This window comes from Artemia sp. Qi Xiang Cuo, chromosome 5 (assembly GCF_049724085.1).
Source record: "Artemia sp. Qi Xiang Cuo chromosome 5, ASM4972408v1, whole genome shotgun sequence".
Taxonomy (NCBI): Eukaryota; Metazoa; Arthropoda; class Branchiopoda; order Anostraca; family Artemiidae; genus Artemia; species Artemia sp. Qi Xiang Cuo.
The window spans coordinates 31175641-31196638 of NC_142798.1; the positions used below are offsets into that span (position 1 = coordinate 31175641).

General features: G+C 37.4%; 1 protein-coding gene across 1 annotated transcript in view; it reads right to left on the reverse strand.

Moving 5' to 3' along the window:
* LOC148952034 (putative phosphorylase b kinase regulatory subunit alpha) overlaps positions 1-20998 on the reverse strand; it is a 114633-nt gene that overhangs the window by 77442 nt on the left and 16193 nt on the right. The window contains exons 3-4 of the mRNA XM_089088811.1: positions 9759-10058; positions 4337-4717 (exon numbers count right to left, since the gene is read on the reverse strand). Of these exons, the coding sequence (XP_088944937.1) occupies positions 4337-4717; positions 9759-10058 (681 nt within the window). The remainder of the gene's footprint in view (positions 1-4336; positions 4718-9758; positions 10059-20998) is intronic.

The following is a 20998-nucleotide window of genomic DNA, read 5'->3' on the forward strand; positions in this document are numbered from 1 at the left end:
ACCTGCTTACTTATAGGCCTATGGTAGTTTTGCAGTCAAATTTGATATTTCAAATGGCACTGATGACATCTATACAATTTCAAATGGGAAACCCTATAAAAAAAAAACTAAAATTATAATCTACATATAAAATAATAAGCGTTATTTATTGGGGTAAGTTAAGGAATCTCTATGTATAGATTACCTTACCTTAGACCTTAGATCCGCCTGTGCCTCCTGAGGCACCCAGGGCATCAAGAAGGAGCCGCCAATCTTCCCGCAGGTTTGCTGCTGCAAATATGTCCTCCCACTGAGGTCGGATTAATGTGTGCAGGTTACGGAGATCCGTCTGGTACGTTCGACACAGGGTGTTTTTGGGTCTGCCCCTGCGGCGTGGACCCGAAGGCTGCCAATGGAGCGCTGCATTTGGTAGTCGGAGATTGTTCACACGTAGTACGTGGCCAAGGTATCTCCATCGGCGGACTTTTATGATATATGTCACAAGAGGCTGGCCAGTCTTGTCAAGGATGGATTGGTTTGTTATTCTCTGCTGCCAACGGATGTTGAGAATTCTTCTGAGACGTGTTTTCGAAAGTAAGTATTCTTCTCTCTTGTTCAAGGCTCAGGTGCCAGGTTTCGGCTGCGTAAAGCAGTACTGGCATAACATTACTATTGAAGATTCGTAGCTTTAGCCGTATAGAGAAGCTTTGGGACCGCCATACCTTCCGTAATCTATTGAAAGCCCCGTTGGCTTGGCCAATTCTTGTGAGCACTTCTTTTGTGGTCGATCCGGTGCTTTCTATTATGCTTCCCAAGTATTTGAAATGGACGACTTGCTCAATGTGTTGGTCTCCGCAAGTGATGCTCAGGTGTGAATCTGTGGTAGCCATGCATTTTGTTTTCTCATCATTTATTTTCAGGCCGACCTGGCCACCTCTCTCCCTCACTTTGTCAAGAAGTTCTTGGAGTCTTTGCTTGCATGATTCTAGGACGGTGATGTCGTCAGCGAAGTCTACATCACTGAGGCGCGTTTCTGGATTCAGCTGGATTCCGTCTATGCTTGTACTTCGCAGTATGTAATCAATGACGATTAAGAAAAGTAGAAGTGACAAGACGATACCTTGCTTAACTCCTGACAGAATGCGGAAGAAACGAGTTTGGCCATCTGGTGTCTTTACACAGCACTCGCTATCTTCATAAAACGCAATCTTTTCAGGGATTCCGTAATGCAGTAGGATCTTCACAGACTTTGGCGGTCTACTGAGTCAAATGCCTTCTCAAAATCGATGAATATCATACAGATTTTGGAGCGCCATTCTCTGCTTTCTTCCGTCAGTAGCCGTAGAATAAATATCAGGTCTGCACATGAACAGTTCAGTCTGAATCCATGTTGCTCGTCGCGAAGATGTCTGTCGAGCTGCGAGCTGATTCTCTGCAGTAAAATGTCCGCCAGCAATTTGCTAGGTATGGAAAGCATGCAGATTCCTCGCCAGTTGCCTGGGAAGGACGCATCGCTTTTCTTAAAGATCCTCATAAGGGTGCTGCGCTTCCAATCCGAAGGTATTTTGGCGGTTGTCTAGATTACTGCGAACAGCGCTGTCCAGAACTTGAGGCAGGTCATAACAGTCGCTTTGATCATTTCCGCGAATATCCTGTCTTCACCAGGCAGCTTCCCGTTTTTCAGCTTCTTTGCTGCTGCTATAATTTCAGTAGATGACGGCGGATCCGTGCTGATATCTAAGGAAAACAGTGTTGTTGCTGGGATCTCTGGGGGATCGTCTGGTGGAGGTCTATTCAACAGCTTCTCGAAGTGACTGGCCAAAACTTCGTTTACGTCAGACTGCTGTGTTATCAGGATGCCCGAGGGGTCTGTTACTGGTCCATGTTGAATAGAGGATTTCTCTCCAATAATCTCATTAGTGATTTTATAGATGGCTCTTGAATCACTTCTCTTCGCTGCCTCTTGTGCCTGCACTGCTTTTTGCTCCAGCAGGTTTCTCTTGTGTTTTCTGGCACTCTTCTTTACCTCTTTATCCGCGGCTCTGTATTCATCGTTTCTTAGGATCTGTTGGTCGGGGTTTGTCTTTGGATAAGTGATGATTTTACTTTTTTCTTTGTCTCTATGAGTTCCCATATTTGGTCAGATAGCCATTGGTCTTTTGGGCCCTTGCGGTACCCAATGGTGACTTTCGCGGCATCGTGAAAGCACAACTTTATGCTTTCCCAGTATTGATTGCTATCAGCATCATCTAGTAAAGACAAGGCTTCAAATCTATTCCGCATCTCTAGTTTAAAGGCTTGGTTGAATTCTCTCAACCTCAGTTTTTCCGAGTCCAAGACTGGGTTTACGGGAGCCTTTTTTGCGTTTCTATTTCTTTTCAACTTGAGGCGGATTTTTGCTGCCGTCAGATTATGATTTGAGCCGACGTAAGCTCCTCTATATCCCCTTATATCGAGTAGGCTTGATCTCCACTTCCTGCTCCAAAGACAATGGTCTATCTGATTTCGGGTGTGGCCATCGGGAGATATCCAAGAATATTTGTGTACATCCCGATGAGAAAATAGGGTACCTCCGATTACTAGGTCGTTAAGAAGCGCGAAGTTGATAAGTAATACTCCTTTTTGTTCCGCTGGCCCTGGGTATGCTCACCGAGAACCTCAGGGAGAAATGATCGGTCGTTCCTTACTTTCGCGTTAAAGTCTCCTAGAAAACATGCCATGTCATGCCGTGGTACATCGTTTGCTACGGAGTTGAGAGCTCTGTAAAATTCGTCTTTTCATTCGTCGGTGGCCTCATTGGTGGGTGCGTAGCATACTATTACTGACAGTTTCGCATGCGCGCCGATGAAGCGGGCTTTCGGGATTCTAGGTGACACCGGTGTCAGCTGTAGTAGAGGTTGGGAAGTCTGTTTTGTCATCTTTATGGCTACTCCGTGTTCACGCTTTTGCTGCGATCCACTGTGTACAATGGTCACATCTCCATCCAGTTTATTTGACCCAGACAGAGCCGGAATAGATTACATAAAATAAATGTATATTAGTCATAAGGGTGCAGGGGAGAGTAAAAGAAAAGAATGGCAACGACACTTCAAGATGCATTTGGAGGTATCTTTACAATTTCAAATGGTATGCCCCCTTAAAAGGTCTACTTATTTGGAATTTAAACATAACAATAACTTCTTTTTAGCGAAAAGCTGATTTTTATTTATTTTTGACTTAAAGTCAGTGTAAAAATAGTATGTGTCTTAATGTTGAAGCAGGTTAGTAGTGAAAGAAGATAAAGAAGCCAAAAAGAGAATAAATACGAGTAATACCACGAAATTATTGCAGAAAAAAATGTAGTCCGAAACTACACATAAGTCTTCTATTGTTTATAATTCTTTTACAATAATATACCGATCCTTCTTTAGGGAAAGCATGCGCAGGAATGCAAATTCAGAAAATTCTTATCCTCTCCCCTAGTAAAATTTTACATTGAATCTACGGAATCTATAAAGTAGAATAACTAGTTTTCAAGAGGCAAAACCTAGACTTGTCCATAACGTTCTCTGATAAAATACCCAAATAATTAAAAATTTAAAGGTCAACATATAAGCACTTGACAAAACCTAAAAAAAAAACCTAATTTTAACCCTTATAAATTTCAAATGGGCTACCTTTTATAGCTACATATAAAATTTAAACGGTCTTTTCCTGAGGAGGGAGGGGCGTGTCAGCTCTCGAAAGGCTGAAGAATTTGACTGACTTCGCTTAATCAGAATGATCGAATACTTACAGTTTATGTTCCCTCTGCCAATAGCTGGCATGCATTGCCATTTCCTTCCAGTTCTACAGTTTTAATGTTTGAACGTAAAACGACACTTTTGCTACCGTCTGATACCTGGGATTAAGTTTTATCCATTTACCGATTATATTTTTGATATTTGCTTTATATTTTTTTTTATTAAAAAATATGATGAAAATTGGATGAAAATAATTGGAAAGGGAAAAATCTTCCTATTTTTTGAGGAAGCTTAGATCTACTCTAATAAAAAGATCTAAGTAGAATCGCAATTATGGCTCAAGAAATAACGTGATCTGAAACTATTTAAACCAATGATTTTAGCATGTTGTTCTTTTGGTGCAATTTACGGCTTTAACCTTGTCCCAAAATCTCATGCATCATAGGGAACAAAAACTTTAAGCTTCCTATAAGGGCAATTTTTGATCCTGGACAGTTTTAAATGTGAAATTAAAATACTGGGACTATATTTTCATTTTTATTTCCACTCTCTTAATTAAATTTTTACCCGTTTTTCTCGTTTGTTTAGATAGAAAAGCAGTGGGATCAAAGAAATTATTTGATAAAAACACTCACCTCCTTAGCAGTTTTATAACCATCTCTAAGAAACCGTTTACAGCCATACTTTCCTTGCAATTTTTCTTGAACGGTAATTCGAGTCTGTTGAATCAATTCCGGATCATCAACAGCGAAAGCAGGAAAACCAATTACTGATAGCAAACTTGCATCTACTTCCTTGGAGCTAGATTCCCTCGGGAGCATTGATTGAAGAACAGCTTGACATTTTTGGGCTTCGTCGGCAAGCACGTGAATGACAGAGCTTGGGCCACCGCGGGCACCAAACAGATCAAGCTCATTGATAGCTTCTAAAGCGGCTTTGGCCATTCCGATGGAGCTGGCATTTAATTCAGGAAGTCCATGGTTCGTCTTGTCCCCTCTTTCCCAAATACCGTAATCCTACAAGATTCCAAATTATCAAAATAACCTAAGCACAGAAGCGAAACAAATTTAGGTTAAGTATATCACTGCTTGTGGAGGTGATGGGTCTTCGTGGCCTGACCTTCGACTCAGCTTTGTGAGTCTTGCCATAGTAAAAGTAATAATCTCACATTTGCGAAAACGACAAAATCTTCAAAGACACTAAAACTAATGAAAGTATCGTCAATAGTTGGAAAACCCAAGGACATGACAATATATGCTTGAAAAACCATCCTCAAAAGTTAAAATAAACTCTAGAATTTTTAGCATTCGAAATAAAAACAAAGTGAAATGCTAAGTTAAAATAAAATCAAAGACAGAGGGTAATACAAGGTGTATATTACCCACCACAATCTTATAAAATCCACAATTTCCATAATGTGAGGCGTCTATATATATAAACAGTTTTTTGTCAAAAAGGCTCTTATTTTGCACACCCGTAAAAACCAATTGCAGTTTAATTTCTATTCAAAGCATTCAAACACCTCTGATTCACCATTTATTCTAAACATACAAGTCCTTTTGACATATGTTTATAAATCCGTGCACACAATTCAGGCGTCTGAGAGGAGGGATAAATTTTTAGGAGCATGAGAGGGGACAAATAGGTTACAAAATATGTTTTTAGTACCAATGAGACCATTTCAAAAATTTATATGACTCTAACTCCATCTCACAGATCCGATTCTGATTCTTAGCCCAATTGGGAGTATAATATTGTCCAGTTATTTTGTCAAAACTTCATGCGTGCTAAAATTATTGATATGATCTAATAAAGGTTAATTTTTGGTCAGTTTACGTTTGGTCTCTTTAAGTTTATTATTTAGCTTGCTTTTTTATATCTAATTTATGTCTGCTTTTTTCTAATACAAACATAGGGGAAAAATATATAATTTGGGCAAAATAAAAAGTAGCAATGAGACCATTTCAAAAACTAATCTAGCTCTAAATCCATCTCACAGATCCGATTCTGATTCGTAGCCCAATTGAGAGTATAATATTATCCAGTTATTTTGTCAACACTTAATGTGGGCTAAAATTATTGGTAAATGATCTAATAAAGGTTAATTTTTAGTCAGTTTACATTTGGTCTCTTTAATTTTGTTTTTTAGCCTGCTTTTTCATATCTAATTTATGTCTGCTTTTTTCTAATACGAACATTGGGGAAAAAAGATATAATTTCTTAATCCGAAAAAATATATGTAGTCAAAATTTAATTTTTATCCCCATATTTGGTCCCAGTTTGATTTCCGCTTTTTTTCTGTTCTAGTACTTGCATACCTAATAGCATTTAAAAATAAAATCAGTTTTATTTTGAAGCAATTACAGGCAGAAACAGAGAAAGCCTCTATTCCACTAAATTAAAAATATCAAGGTGAGACAGAAATCAGGGAGGACGAGAAAAATTACAAAGAGCAGGAAAAAAAAAGGAAAATATAAATATTGAAAACACGTAAAATAGAGGATCAAATTGAGAAATAAAGCACAAATTAACCAAGCAAAAGCAACAAAATTGCAACACGAAAAAGATCTCTTGAAGGACTTGAAGTTAAACATGAAAAAAATAACTCAAATTAGCATGGGTTGCGACTGACATTCAAAGTAAGATAGAAAGCCCCAAGGCTAAATTTTAAAGCCCCTAAGTTTGACCTTAGAGCAACAGATGGGATAATAATATGGTTATCAACAAAGAATGAAATTTGCTATCCAACGAATAATTCAAGTCAGTCACTATGCGTAACTAGTGGAGCGAGAGTTAAAAATAAAACAACACAGCAAAAAATAGGGTTCAAATCCCCCTAAAAAATGAAAAAAGTGACGGGCAGCGGTTCTTGAAAAATTCAAGAATTTATCGTCTTAAAGCAAAGTGCTAAAACGTCTATTCTAAAAGCAAAAAATAGAAAAGACTAAAATAGAAAAATGGAAATTGAAAGGAATAAATAGCAGATAAGTTAAGTATTATTTTACGTTAATTAGAATTTCAAAATTTGAATTTTTAGGTGTTTTCGTATCAAAAAGCTCGTATGTTCATACGAAAAAAAAGAAGAAAAATATCGTAAATCCTAACATAAATTACCAATTTAGTATAGCGCTTTAAATTAGTGTTTGGCACTATTTAGTATCGAAACTAAAGTAACGATACATTTAGGTATTGCATTGAGGTATCGATACTTTTGAGGAATGACGATACTTTCTATACTATAACTAAGCGGCATGTTAGCACAGAACTTGCGCCAGTTTACCAGTTTTTTTTGTAATCTATCATATCATGAATTGTATTGAGTTTCCTATGCATTTATATTGTATTTAAGTCCAATTACGGTAACAGAAGAAGAAGAAATTAAGATATAAAACGTAACTTAGCGCATTTGAAAAAGATGTGTTGTTTTCTTTTCAGGTGGGTTGGGACTTGTTTGAATTATTCAGCTAGACTATTATTCAATTATTGAATTATTCAGCTAGAGTCAATGGCAACAACCTGATACATAATCAGAACTAATTTAACACTGGGAAAGACCTATCCAAACTGAAAGAAACATTTTGGTAAAGGTGGATTGAAGGAGGCTCAGTGTTAATTTTGTAGCATTAATTATCTTCTTCTTGCAACACAGCAAATTTGAAAAATTGTTTCCAGGGAAGACAATATAGCGCTTCTAAAGAAACAGAAGCACTCTCCAAAGAAGAGGATTCATCAGTTAGAGAGTCGCCACCGGTATATAGTGCAAGAGATGAGGCAGGGGGTGAGAAGGAGGGGGGGAAGAGGCCATAATATTAAGGTCGGTTGAGTCTGATGCATCTATCGATTAAATGACTACAGAGAATAAATGAAGTGTTGCGTTCCAGGATGGAATCCTAGAAAATACAAGCAAGCAAATATCATGCTAAGATCATGGAGCACGATAATTCTGTTCACAAACATACAGCAAAATTTCTAAGAGTAAAACAAAGTCTGCATTAATAAACTTTATAGCTGTTGAAGTGTAGCTTTGATCGGCTGTTGAAAATTGCAGTAACTGAAAATGGTGCAAACGTAGAGTGTACAGTCAAAGATGAAGGTCTTCGTCAAGTATGAAGAATTGTCCACACTCTTAATTTAGTTGTGACGGGAGCAATTGAAAAACAAGGGAACTGAAGGTACTTGTTGACGCTGAAAGGGCAACTGTGACATACTTTAAAAGAAGTGCTACCGTAGGAGACAAGGTTAGACAAATCAAGTCCCAAAATTCTGGTGGAAACCCATAAAAAAGATGAAAAATAACGTTTAAACACAATGAAACCCTTTCTTGGCAATGATGAGAAGATGAAATAAGAAAAAATGTCACATCAGCACTTGCAGTGCTAAGTCAAAAGGATCTACTTTTGACTGAGAATGTGGAACACGATGCAAGTAGTGTGCAACATATCGATACATTTCAAAGAGGTCACAGCAGAAATATCAAGAGAAAAACAGCTGTCTTTGCCAAAGTACTACCTTTATTTATGAGAAAAACGAGACAAGGATTTAGCGCTGTAGAACTTTGTAGGCCTGTTTCGGCAGGTTGTTACATAAAACCATCTTTCAAAAAAAGTAAAGAAAATATGCTTAAATAGTCATCAGTTCACCCACACTGAATCGAAGGTTGGACGGAAGTTGGATCTGTACAGTCTTGATGACGATGAAGACCCAGGCACCAGTCCTACTGTATCTCACAGATTGCAAAATTCATCAGTACCAGGCTCTCTGAGGTCGCACCGAAATGTGAATCTTCGATTTCATATACAACAAGGGAGGAAAGTCGTGCTACAGCCTCTGTTATCGCATTCCAAGCCTACACCAGGAACCAATTACCCCTCGTGACAGTAATCCTCTAGTGTGGTGGAAGTCACAGTTAAGTGGTACGTTGAAGAGCTTCGAAAAGATTATACAAAATGTCTTCTGTACTACCGTCATCTCAGTACTAGCAGGGCAATATTTTTTTAAAGCTGTTCAGTTAGTGAATAATCACAGGATAGAGCTAAATGGAAAAAAAAGGAATTGTTGTTCATGTGCTCAAGTAACATGTTGTAGAGCCTAGTAGACCTGTTCCCTAGAAAAAGTTACCAGTTATTGGTTACACGCTCTTGTTTATATTTCTACTTTTACTCTTCACTAATTCACCATGATGGCTCTGTAACTTTTCTAAAAGAAAATTTGGTAGTCTGACGACAATCTTTTGTACTAGCTCTTTATCTTATTAAAACAAGTTGTTAGCTGTAACAGAAGACAATGCATCAGGTTATGTGTTAAATAAAAGCTTTACAGAAACAGCTTCTGTTTATAAATCTTTTGAAAATATACTACAGGATATTTTCCTTGCATCGCTTACTAGCAAGGACACGATAACTGGCAGTCTATTTTTTAACCCTAATAAAATGACTATGACATTAAAGTATCGATACTTTTGTAATGTATTGTATCGACTATCCATGTCCGATAATTTGTTAGAATCATCGATAAGTGTTTTAAATGACATGTACAAATACAAAGTCCACCACCGCATAAAATTATGACAGTTTAGACAGGGTTGATTCATGCTTCTATTCATAAAATAGAAGCAATCAATGGTTGATATTGTAAGGAAACATCATACATTCAGTCAGAGACTTGTTGGAAGTCCAAGAGAAGAATATATTTGTATAATAAAAATAAATCTAAGATGTAACATTTTTAAAATGAAAACTGAAGGTAGGATCTTTCGAAATTCAGGGAAATGTTCTTGATGCGATGCCAATTCGGATTTTAGAAGGTCTTCCTAAATTTCCAATTCTCGATTCTGACTAAACTTTTCAACCACGGCTTTTAGGCCCAGATCTTCCGAAATTCTCTTACGGGGTCCTTTAGGCTTAAGACTCTTTGGCCTTAAGGGAATTAGAACAAACCACCTCTACCACTACATGTTTGTGGGTAAGATCTTCTAAGTTTCCCATCAACTTACGGGTAAGAAACACCCTAAACATACGAAATGACACGTAAACAAGAGACAAACTAAAAGACAATTACCGGTATACAGTAAGCCGATTCTATGTAAAAGACCAAATTTTGAATAAAAGCTACTTCGTCTAAGTTGTACACAATCTGAAGACCAGATGCAGTCATCTGGGCAAGAGTGAGTATATAAAGTGAAATGGCATCAATTTGCAGATGTCCCCAACCCAAATCAGAGACAACACTCAAACCAGATTCTGAAGAAAACTTCGCATGGATAGCATCTTTAGGTAGCTGGCTTTCTTTAAATCTTTCCAGTCTATCTCGCTGCTGCATCATCGAAAACAGAAGACCTCGCATTAGCTTCACACATCTCTAGAAAGAAAAAAAAGTCTGTAATTGAAGTAAGATATTTATAAAGATAGTATAGCATTGTTGCACATACTTAATAACCAAAAATTACTATATTCTCATGAGTGTACACACTGAACTGACTGTCGGACTTTCGCTAACTGTAACTCTACAGACGTAAACCTACAGGGACTATTTTGTTCCATTGATATGAAATTCACCCCATTCTTCTATAAAATGGACATAGAGATTCCAAAGATGTAGGAGGTTTTTCGTGCATGTTCTGTTTTATCTTCTACAGCTCATTTAAGGAAACAGGCACTGCTATATATCTATAGGCCTATAGATAAACGTAACGCATAATGTATAAGCATATCCAGTATTCCTCTTGCAATTTTTTTTTCTGTAAGCACAGATGTTTTTTCTGCGTCCATTGGTGCATTCAAAAATATTTTACTGAAAAATTTGTACAAAGACAAAGATGTTGCATACAATAGTGCCAATCCATTAAAGCCCTAAGCCTCCTCGCGCCAAAACGACTGCAGACGCTCCTCTTGAACCACTATCATAGGCAGCGCAATCGCGCTGCCAAAGTAAAGAACGATGTTGGCACAATGTATTGTTTATTTTCTTTTCATATCAGGGCACTTCGTATCCAAGGAGTTGTCGTAGAAACTTCAAAAAGGGCTCATTCGATTAGAAATTGGAGTGGCTAGTGCCTTTTTTAATAGTCGAATGTGATTGGAGGGCAACAAGCCCCCCCCCCACGCCCAACATTCCCCTAACCACATCCAATAAAAATTTTCAGATAGCCATTTTGTTCAGCGTAGTTGATTTCCAGATAGAATATATGTTTTTCAGTAGGGCACTCCACCACAAACCTCAGGGCAAGGGTTATAAGTTATGCCCTAATACTGGGCATATAATAACGATGTTGGCACAATGTATTATTTATTATTTTTTTTTCCTTTAGAGCAGGGCACTTCGTATCGAAGAAGTTCTCGTAGAAACTTCAAAAAGGCCTCATTCAATTGGAAATTAGAGTGGCTTGTGCCCTTTTTAATAGTCGAAAGTGATTGGATGGCAACTGAGACCCCATACATGCCCCCTTTTTACCAAAACACATTCCACCAAAAATGGTAAATGAACATCCAGTTCAGCATAGGCGATTTCCCGAGCGAAATGATGCTTTTGAGGAGAACACTCCCCCACAGCCCTCAGGGTAAGGGTCGTAAGTTGTGCCCAGGGAGAATAAAAGGTTTTTATAGAAGGCGTTGTCGTAGAAACTTTAAAAAAGGCTCATTCGATTGGACATTCAAAGAGCTAGTGCCCTTTTTAATAGTCGAAAGTGATTGGGCAGCGACCCCCTCTCATGCCCACCGTTTCCCCAAACACATCCAATCAAAATTTTGAGACAACCATTTTATTCAACGTAGTTTAAAGTTCTGGAAATTAGGTCTTTGATGACGACACCCCCCCCCCCTCCCACACCCCGCAGGGCAAGAGTTGTAAGTTATGCCCTGGGGGCATATCAGGTTTTTATAGAACGCGTTGTAGTAGTAACTTTAAAAAGGGCTCATTCAATTGGAAATTGAAATGGCTAGTGCCCTATTTAATAGTCAAAAGTGATGGGCAGGCAACTAACAACCCTTCCAAGCCCACCATTTCCCCAAACACATCCAATTATAATTTTGAGATAGCCATTTTGTTCAAAGTAGTTGAAAGGTCCGGAAATTATATCTAAGAGGATGACATTCCCCCCACAGCCCTCAGGGTAAAGTTTGTAAGTTATGCCCTGGGGGCATATAAGGTTTTTATTGAAAACTTTGTCGTGGTAACTTCAAAAAGGGCTCATTCGATTGGAAATTCAAAGGTCTAGTGCCCTTTTTAATAGTCAAAAGTGACTTGAGGGCAACTAACCCCCCTCTCACGCCCACCTTTTCCCCAAGCACATCCAATCAAAATTTTGAGATAGCCATTTTGTTCAAAATAGTTGATTTCCAGATAGAAATTATGTTTTTGAGGAGGACACTCCCCCACAGCTTTCAGGGCGAGGGTTGTAAGTTATGCCCTGGGGGCATATAAGGTTTTTATAAGAGAGAGAAGAAGAAAGATTTATTCAAAAAAAAAAACATATCAACAAAAAATTATTACTTCCTCCCCTAAAAAGCAAAGCTTGTCCGTGGGGGAGGTAGAGAAAACAAGATCCTTAAAACAAAGAACACTTGGCCACCGATACCACTAATACCATCACACTAAACAATAAATACAAAATAATATCATATATTATACTTCCCCTGGGAACATCATATCAACAAAACCCCCACAATCAATAAATCAATAAATCAATCAAAACTCATATTCAGCAAAAAGCAGTTCCTTGATAATTTTTCTAAAAATATTGGGGTCACTAATAGTCTTAATATCACTATTCAAACTATTCCATTTATAAGGTTTTTATAGAAATCTTTGTCGTAGAAACTTGAAAAAGGGCTCATTCGATTGGAAATTCAAAGGGCTAGTGCCCTTTTTAATAGTCAAAAGTGATTTGAGGGCAACTAACCCCCCTCTCACGCCCACCTTTTCCCCAAACAAATCCAATCAAAATTTTTAGATAGCCATTTTATTCAACGTAGTTGAAAGTTTTGGGAATTAGGTCTTTAAGGATGACAACCCCCACAGCCCTCAAGGCAAGGGTCGTAAGTTATGCCCTGGGGGCATATAAGGTTTTTTATTGACAATAAATAACCGAGTCAAACTCAAAACAAGCAGAAATTAACATAAGTTGGGCTCAAAACCCCTACGCTTTTCCAAGGCCAGAACATAATTTGCACTGTACTGAAAAAAATAAAGATAAATGTGCATTGTCAGTTTAGTATACATATACTGATATTTAGTAATCAAAATTTTAATATTATTTGATTTATTAAAGTTATGAATGTAAAAACATTTATATTTTTTTCAGTAAAGTGCAAATTATGTCCCGGCCTTAGGAAGGCATAGGGGTTTTGAGCCCAACTTATGTTAATTTCTGCTCCTTTGGAGTTTGACTCGGTTACTTATTGTAATTTCTGTTCGTTTTTGGTTTTATTTATTTATCGATGCTGATTTGTGGTAGTTTCACGCTTGGTAGATTATTTGATTTTATTTTTGCTCACGTTTTGTTTAATGGAGTTCTTTACTTTTCTTTGAAAAACTTATTTTGTGGAATTTTTTTTTTTTTATTAATCTTGTCAAAGCTTCACTTTTTACTATTTCGATAAAGCACCTTCTTCCTTTTCAATTTTTCCTTTCAAACACTTCTCACCCATTCGAAGATGTCCTGTTTTTCTTTCACCTGAGCTCAATTGCTAAAAACCACAATTTTTGGCAACCTGTAATTTTTTATGTGTAAAACTTTCAGACATCTTCAAATTTCTTTCTTTACAGCTTATAGACAGTAGGATTGAACAACATGTTTCGTCGTGGACATTATTCTGAATATAGTCGTTCAAAGAATTATCTGAAACTATCCTTAGACAATTCTTCTTTAAAACACCCAATAAATTTTCCTCCACTTATTTGAAGCACCCACTTTTCAAAAAACAAATTTAACAGCCGTCGTTACAGTGGCTTCTTGTATCCTAATGTTATTCTTCCGAAATTTCTGTAAGGTTGGGTTAGGCTTCCGTTATTTTGTTTCTAAAGTGTTATTTTATCCTCATGTTTTGTTATATTTCATTAGGATTAACCTAACTTCATCTTCTTGGGTGCGTTTCAAATCACCGACAAGTACCCAAAATTGTCTATGTAAATAGAGTAAAAAGTCTACCTAACTCTCGATTGTAGATTAAATCAACTAATTAAGCACCGCTTCCTCACTTAACGAAAGATATATCAATGTGCTACGCAGTACTAACCACCTTGATGCACAGTTCAAAATACAGTCACACAGGTAGATACAAAAACATGAACTATTTTAAGATAAATTAAATCTAATGATTTAAGGTTTAATGATGTATGATATCTTGATGATTTTATAGTCAGTCTCATATTATAGAAGTCAAAAATTGTAATGTAAAGAATAGTATATCAATACTAATTGGTTGCCTTGCCAAGTATTATATATGAACGAAATATTTTTATTTCTTTAGCTAAATTTGTCATACAGATAAAAAAAAAAAAAAAACTACTGGTTTATTCCTTCGTCTAATTTCACAAAGAGTATACCTTGAGTGTTAAGTCTGAATGGTCAATCAAAACTATTATGCTTGAAAGTTAAACATTGTCGAACGCATTTTAAATCACCCATGGGATACATTACTTGTGCTGTTTTTGCGCGTAAATTTCTTTGGCCGCTTCTGTAGAAGAGCAATTTCATCTACCAGAGCTATCTTGCGAATTGGAACAGCTGGTGTGCTGTTAACCCCATCATTTTGCTGATCATCTTCTCATGGATTTTCTGCCACTGCCAACCTATTGAGTAGATGGATCAACTTAAATTTGTCCAGGCATGGCAGAATTGTGTCGTCTGGTGCAAAAAGGACTCCCAGTGTCATATTGAAATTAAGAGTTCCCATTGGCGTCTTTCTGGTTGATAACTCTTCTGGACTTGGCCAGGATCATCAGTCTGACATACAAATGCTTAGTCTTCTTGAGATCCACTGTCATCTCTCAGAGCTTTATCATGGCTTTCTTGTTTCCAGACATATGAGCATCGTGTTGTTCTCTTTCTTTACTGATGCTCATAGGCTGGCGTCCCTATTTATTCGCTCTGTGACATATTCTTCATTCAGCTTTCGACCAGTTACATCTGCGTTCAAAATGTATGGTACTTATTTATCTAGGATATATGCATGACTGATTACATTGTGCAACCTATCACCTTCAGAAGCAAATGGGTTTCCAATGGCTGCCTTAATCTTGTCGACAACAGAATGCTTCGTATTGACAACACTTGGTCCAAGGCCCTGGTGCTGTCTGGTTTTGTCACGCTCCAGGTCAAACTGACTCTTGAACTCTTCAGCTAAACGGGAGAACTCTGGAGTAACCAGGAAGAACCTCTGTTTCACATTTGCACAGTTTGAGATGCCAAAAAGCACAGACTGAATTTTTGTCTGTTTATTAAGATACTCGCATGCATGGTCTTACCTGATATATACAAAGAGGATGTTGTTCTTTTTTTTACAGAAATATTGCCTATTTGCAGCTCTCTCCAAGTTTCGGTTTGATTGTTCCTTAGGTCTTGTACATGTCTGCAATATATCTAGACCTCAGTCACTTTTATTTAATTCTATCAAAGACAACGAAGAGCTTACTTATCTGCTCTCCGGCTTAGAGATGAAACGGATTCATCCATTTCAGTGCTTCCTATTTGTATCCACAGAACCCTTCGACAGGTCTTAGTGTGCTTTTTAGATGAATATGGTACCTTTGTCTCTTTTTTCTAATTTTATTTATTGTTAACCAAACTAAACGTTTAGATGTTTAAACTACTCAAGTGTTTTGAGCTTTATATTTTTTTTTACACAGAGCTTTTTGTTTTTTTCACTTTTTTAAACTGTGTTTGATCATTAATTTACTTTTGCTCAATTTATGCAAATGCTTAATATTTTATTTTTTATTTTGTTTGGCATGGAACAACGATTCAGCTATATTACCTTGTAATATCTGTTTGCCAACAAAGTATTATTTTGCAACTGTCTTATGAAAGAAGGGTTGAAATCGTTGGAAAGTTTTACAGATGAAGGATGAAAGATTACCAAAGACAAAGCAAGCTATCCCAGAAACAGGTAGGAAGAGGTAATAAGGAAGAATTTAAAGGAAATTCAAACTTAATGGGAGGGGGTAAAGAGTCGAGCTTTGAATAGGCTGGAATGGAGGAAGAGCACGAGTAGCTGTGTTGGCTTCATGTGGCCTGGTGCTCCACTGAGTTGTTACTAGTAGTAGTAGTAGTAGTTAGCACTTTCTTGTCTTATATTACACTTTACTTTTCACATTGTTTGTTCAACCTCATTTAGAACATGCTTGTCTAGCCTCGCACTAAGCGCTAACCAAAGCGCAAACAGAAAGAATAGCAGCAATTACAAAAAATGGCTTTAAGAAAAATCTTCAGTCAAGGCATGTTCTCCTGCCAATTCCTTTTGCAGAAGTTAAAACCAACAATCTGACTGGCAGGAGAGATGCTTTGTGCAACAGTTTTAGGCTTCAGACTCTTTCTGATTCTAGGTTCTGATATTTTTCCACCGCCCACCCCAGAAATCACCGTAAATCCATGAAGAAAAGACCTGTTCTTTGCCCTATGATGTCTCTACCCTTAGAATTCTTTAGTACACTCGGTTGTCGAGTGATAGAATACAAGCAGGTAGTGGGAAACAACCCGTTGTCTTATATTTATATTTATTTGGCAAGAACGCCAATTCGGTCAGTTGAGCTTGTTAGCAGTCGTTTTGAAATAAACGGTTCATTCATCTATCGATCAAGTATCTTAAAACGGTAAATTTATGAGTGTAAAAAATCTCAGGACTTTAAGAAGAATGATTTGGAGACGTTTCCCAGGACACCCTGATGCTCCAGGAGTAGTATATGTTCTCGCCAAATTGTCCTGTGTAAAAACTGCAAAAGAGACGTTTTGTTGGCCTAACCTTCCAACTGGTCATTTATATCAATTCTAAGAAAGTTTCTTAACCTCCTCTGTATTGAGATCTGTCTATGTGAAGAATGAACTAATACTTACAAATGCAAGCTTAATACATGGATTTAAACAACGCAGTGACTTAGGGAGAGGAATGAGGACATTTTGTCACTGTTCTGTCTTAAGTTCAGACAATTTTCATACATTTGCAGTAATCAACACCAATAATTTGCTAAGCTGCTCTCGAAGAAAGGGACATCAGGACAATAAAAATTCAAACACACTTTGATCCTCCTCTCATGATCTACATTGTTCTGCTGATTCTGCATTTCGCGACCGCATAGCGAAGGGCTTTCCCAATTATCACGGAAGTGTAAAATGATACACAGGCCTCGGATATTAGGTGTGACAATGAAATTTTTTTCAGGCAAGGGTGCTAATTCTATAAAAAAAAAAAAAAAAAAAAATCTATTATCACGAATATTAACGTTTTTTTAACAGATGTTTTCCTAATATAGATAAAATAAATGTTTATTTCGCTAACGATGGAAGACAAAGAGGAGTTGTTTTACATTTCCAAATAAAAACAACAAAAACATAAAGAAAAGAGAGCCCGAAGCAATGCTGCAATAAGAAAAAAAACAGAAGTAGGAGGAAAGAGCTTAAGGAGCAAGAAAGACAAAAATAAGAAGGAGCTGCAGAAGAAAAGAGATACACCCTGTTGGCTGTCCAAGGCGCACGATTAACGCCACATTACCGTATCAGAGACATGCTCTAGCATTGCCTGTAGTAAAGAGCCATAAGCTTCAATGTATCACTTATTATTCTTTTCCCCCCATTGCCACTTTAAACGAAAGAGGTAGTCGCAGAAACTTCAGAGGGGACTCATTCGATTATAAATTGAAAGTTCTAGTCCCATTTTTTTGGAGTCAAAAGTGATTGGAGGACAACGAGACCCCCTAACACGCCCTTTTTAGCAGCCCTCCCCTCCCCCAAAGACATTCGAAATTTTTTTTTTAAGATAACCATTTTCTTCAAAATAGTACAAAGGCCAAAAAACAATGCCTCCGGGGATGAGATGGCCCCCATTGCCCCTGGGGCAAGGGCTGTAAGTTATGCATGTTGCTCATTATTTACATATAGGATTTATCATAGGCAGCGCAATACCGCTGCCTAAGTAAAGAACGATGTTGGCACAGTGTATTATTTTTTATTATTTTTCTTGGTCTTAGACCAGGGCACTTCGTATCGAAGGAGTTGTCGTAAAAACTTCGAGAAAGGCTGAATTGATCGTATAGTCGAATGGCTAATACATTTTTGAATTGTTGAAAGCGATTGGATGGCAACTAAACACCGCTCTTATACCCACTATTTCCCCCAAACACATTCAAACAAAGCTCTTAGACATCCACTTTGTTCAAAGTAGTTCAAAGGTCCGGAAATTATATCTAAGAGGATGACGCTCCCCCCCACAGCCCTCAGGGTAAAGTTTGTAAGTTATGCCCTGGGGGTATATAAGGTTTTTATTGAAAGCTTTGTCGTGGTAAATTCAAAAAGGGCTCATTCGATTGGAAATTCAAAGGGATAGTGCCATTTTTAATAGTCGAAAGTGATTTGAGGGCAACTAACCCCCCTCTCAAGCCCACTTTTTACCCAAACACATCCAATCAAAACTTTTAAGTAGCCTTTTTGTTCAACGTATTTAAAAGTTTTAGAAATTAGTTATTTGAGGATAATCACCCCCTCAAAGCCCTCGGGGTAAGGGTTGTAAGTTATGCCCTGGGGCATATCAGGCTTATATAGATAGCGATGTTGTAGACTCTTCAAAAAGGGCTCATTCGATTGGAAATTAGTAGGACTTGTGCCCTTTTTAATAGTTGAAAGTGATTGGAGGATAACTAACACCCCTCTCACTCCCAACATTTCCCCAAACACATCCAATGAAAATTTTGAGGTAGCCATTTTGATCGACGTAGTAAAAAAGTCTGTAAATTATGTCTTTGACGATGACACTCCCCCCTACAGCCCTCAGGGCAAGGGTTGTAAGTCACGCCTTGGGGCATATAAGGTTTTATAGAAAGCAATGTCGTAGAAACTTCAAAAAGTGCTCATTCGATTGGAAATTGAAAAGGCTGGCGCTATTTTTGATAGACTGATGTTATTGGCGGGCAACTAATCCTCCTCTCATGCCCACCATTTCCACGAACATATCCAATGGAAATTTTCAAATAGCAATTTTCTTCAATAAAGTTGAAACTTCTGAAAATTATCTCTGCAAGAGTGACAACCCCCCCCCTCCCCAGCCCTCAGGGCAAGGGTTGTAAGTTATGCCCTTGGGGCATATAAGGTTTTTATTGAAAGCGTGTTCGTAGAAACTTCGTTCATTCGATTGGAAATTGAAAGGGCTAGTTCCTTTTTTAATAGTTGAAAGTGATTGGAGAGCAACTAACGCCCCTCTCCCGCCCACAATTTCCCCAAACACATCCAATCAAAATTTTAAGATAACCATTTTTTTTTAACGTAGTTGAAAGTTCTGGAAATTAGGTCTTTGAGGATGACAGCCCTCATGAGGGTGATCCCCCTCACAGCCCTCATGGCAAGGGTTGTAAGTTATGCCCTGGGGGCATAAAAGGTGTTTATAGAAAACGTTATCATAGAAACTCAAAAAGGGCTCATTCGATTGGAAATTGAAAGGGCAAGCGCCCTTTTTAATAGTCGAAAGTGATTGGAAGGCTTGACACTTTTATAGTAAAGATCGGTGTGGGTACAATGTATTATTCATTTTTTCTTTTTTCTTTTTTTTAGACCAGGGCACTTCGTATCGAAGGAGTTGTCTTAGGAACTTCGAAAAGGGCTCATTCGATTGAAAATAGAAAGGGCTAATGCCCAATTTAATAGTCGAAAGTTATTCGAGGGCAACTAGTCCCCCTCCCACTCCCACCCTCCTTTTTGCCCATTATGTTTAAAAGCTAAATATTGCCTTAAGGTTAAATCAAAATGCACTGTGTTAATGCTAATTCCCAATAAGGCATCTCAGCAGTATGCCAAGAACGACTGAGGGTATTATGTTCAAACTTTCGGGGATACTTTTGCTCTTATAATTTAACCAAATCAAAATAGCGTAAGTGTATCCAAGCTAACAAAGAAAGTAAACAGATCTTTTTGCGAATGGTATCAAGTTTTCCATTTCAGGTCAACTAGAGGAGGTATGAAACTAAATTAAGCACTACTATTTGTGTCCAGATTTGTAAAAGGGTGTATGTTGTTAAAAATTGCTGAAAATTTTTCTCCAGCATACAAATAGCAGGCCAAACTATAAAGTCTTAAAAAAACAAAAAGATTTAAATAATTATTTTCTTTTTCTCTGAAAAGACTATATCAACATAAAACGAACAGAAATTACTCCATTAAACCAAAAATGAGCAAAAATAAAATCAAATAAACTACCAATCGTGAAACTACCACAAATCAGCATCGATAAATAAATGTAACCCAAAACGAACAGAAATTACTATAAATAATCGAGTCAAGCACAAAACGAGCAGAAATTAACATGAGTAGGGCTCAAAACCCCTATGCCTTCTTAATGCCAGAACATAATTTGCACTTTACTGAAAAAAAATACAAATGAATGTGCATTATCAGTTTAATATACATATACTGATATTTAGTAATCAAAATGTTAATATTATTTGATGTGTTAAAGTTATGAAAATAAAAACATTTAAATTTTTTCAATAAAGTGCATATTATGTTCTGGCGTTGTGAAGGCATAGGGGTTTTGAGCCCTACTCATGTTAATTTCTGCTCGTTTTGAGTTTGACTCGGTTATTTATAGTAATTTCTGTTCGTTTTGGGTTTCATTTATTTATCGATGCTGATTTGTGGCAGTTTCACACTTGGTAGATTATTTTATTTTATTTTTGCTCATTTTTGGTTTAATGGAGTTCTTTACTTTTCTTTGAAAAACTTATTTTGTGGAAAAAGTTTTTTTAATTAATTATTGATAAAGGAGGTTATATTTGATCCTGGGTATCTAAACGGGCTTAGGGTATTAAGTTGAAACTCTCAGGGCATGTTGAAAAGTGATCAGTGGACTAGGCCTACCTTGCCTCGCCCTTTTTAGATCCCCGTCCCAAAACACTGATCAAAATATTGAGATAGCCGTTTGTTTAACATAGTAAAAATGGCCAGTAACTTAGCCTTCGGGGATGACATGACCCCCCACAGACCCCAATAAAAGGGTTGTAAAGTATGCAAATTACCCACTGTTTACATACAAGATTAATTACTGGGAAAGGGGGAGGGGTACTGGATTAAATCAGAAGACACTTCATGCATCCAGGTTATC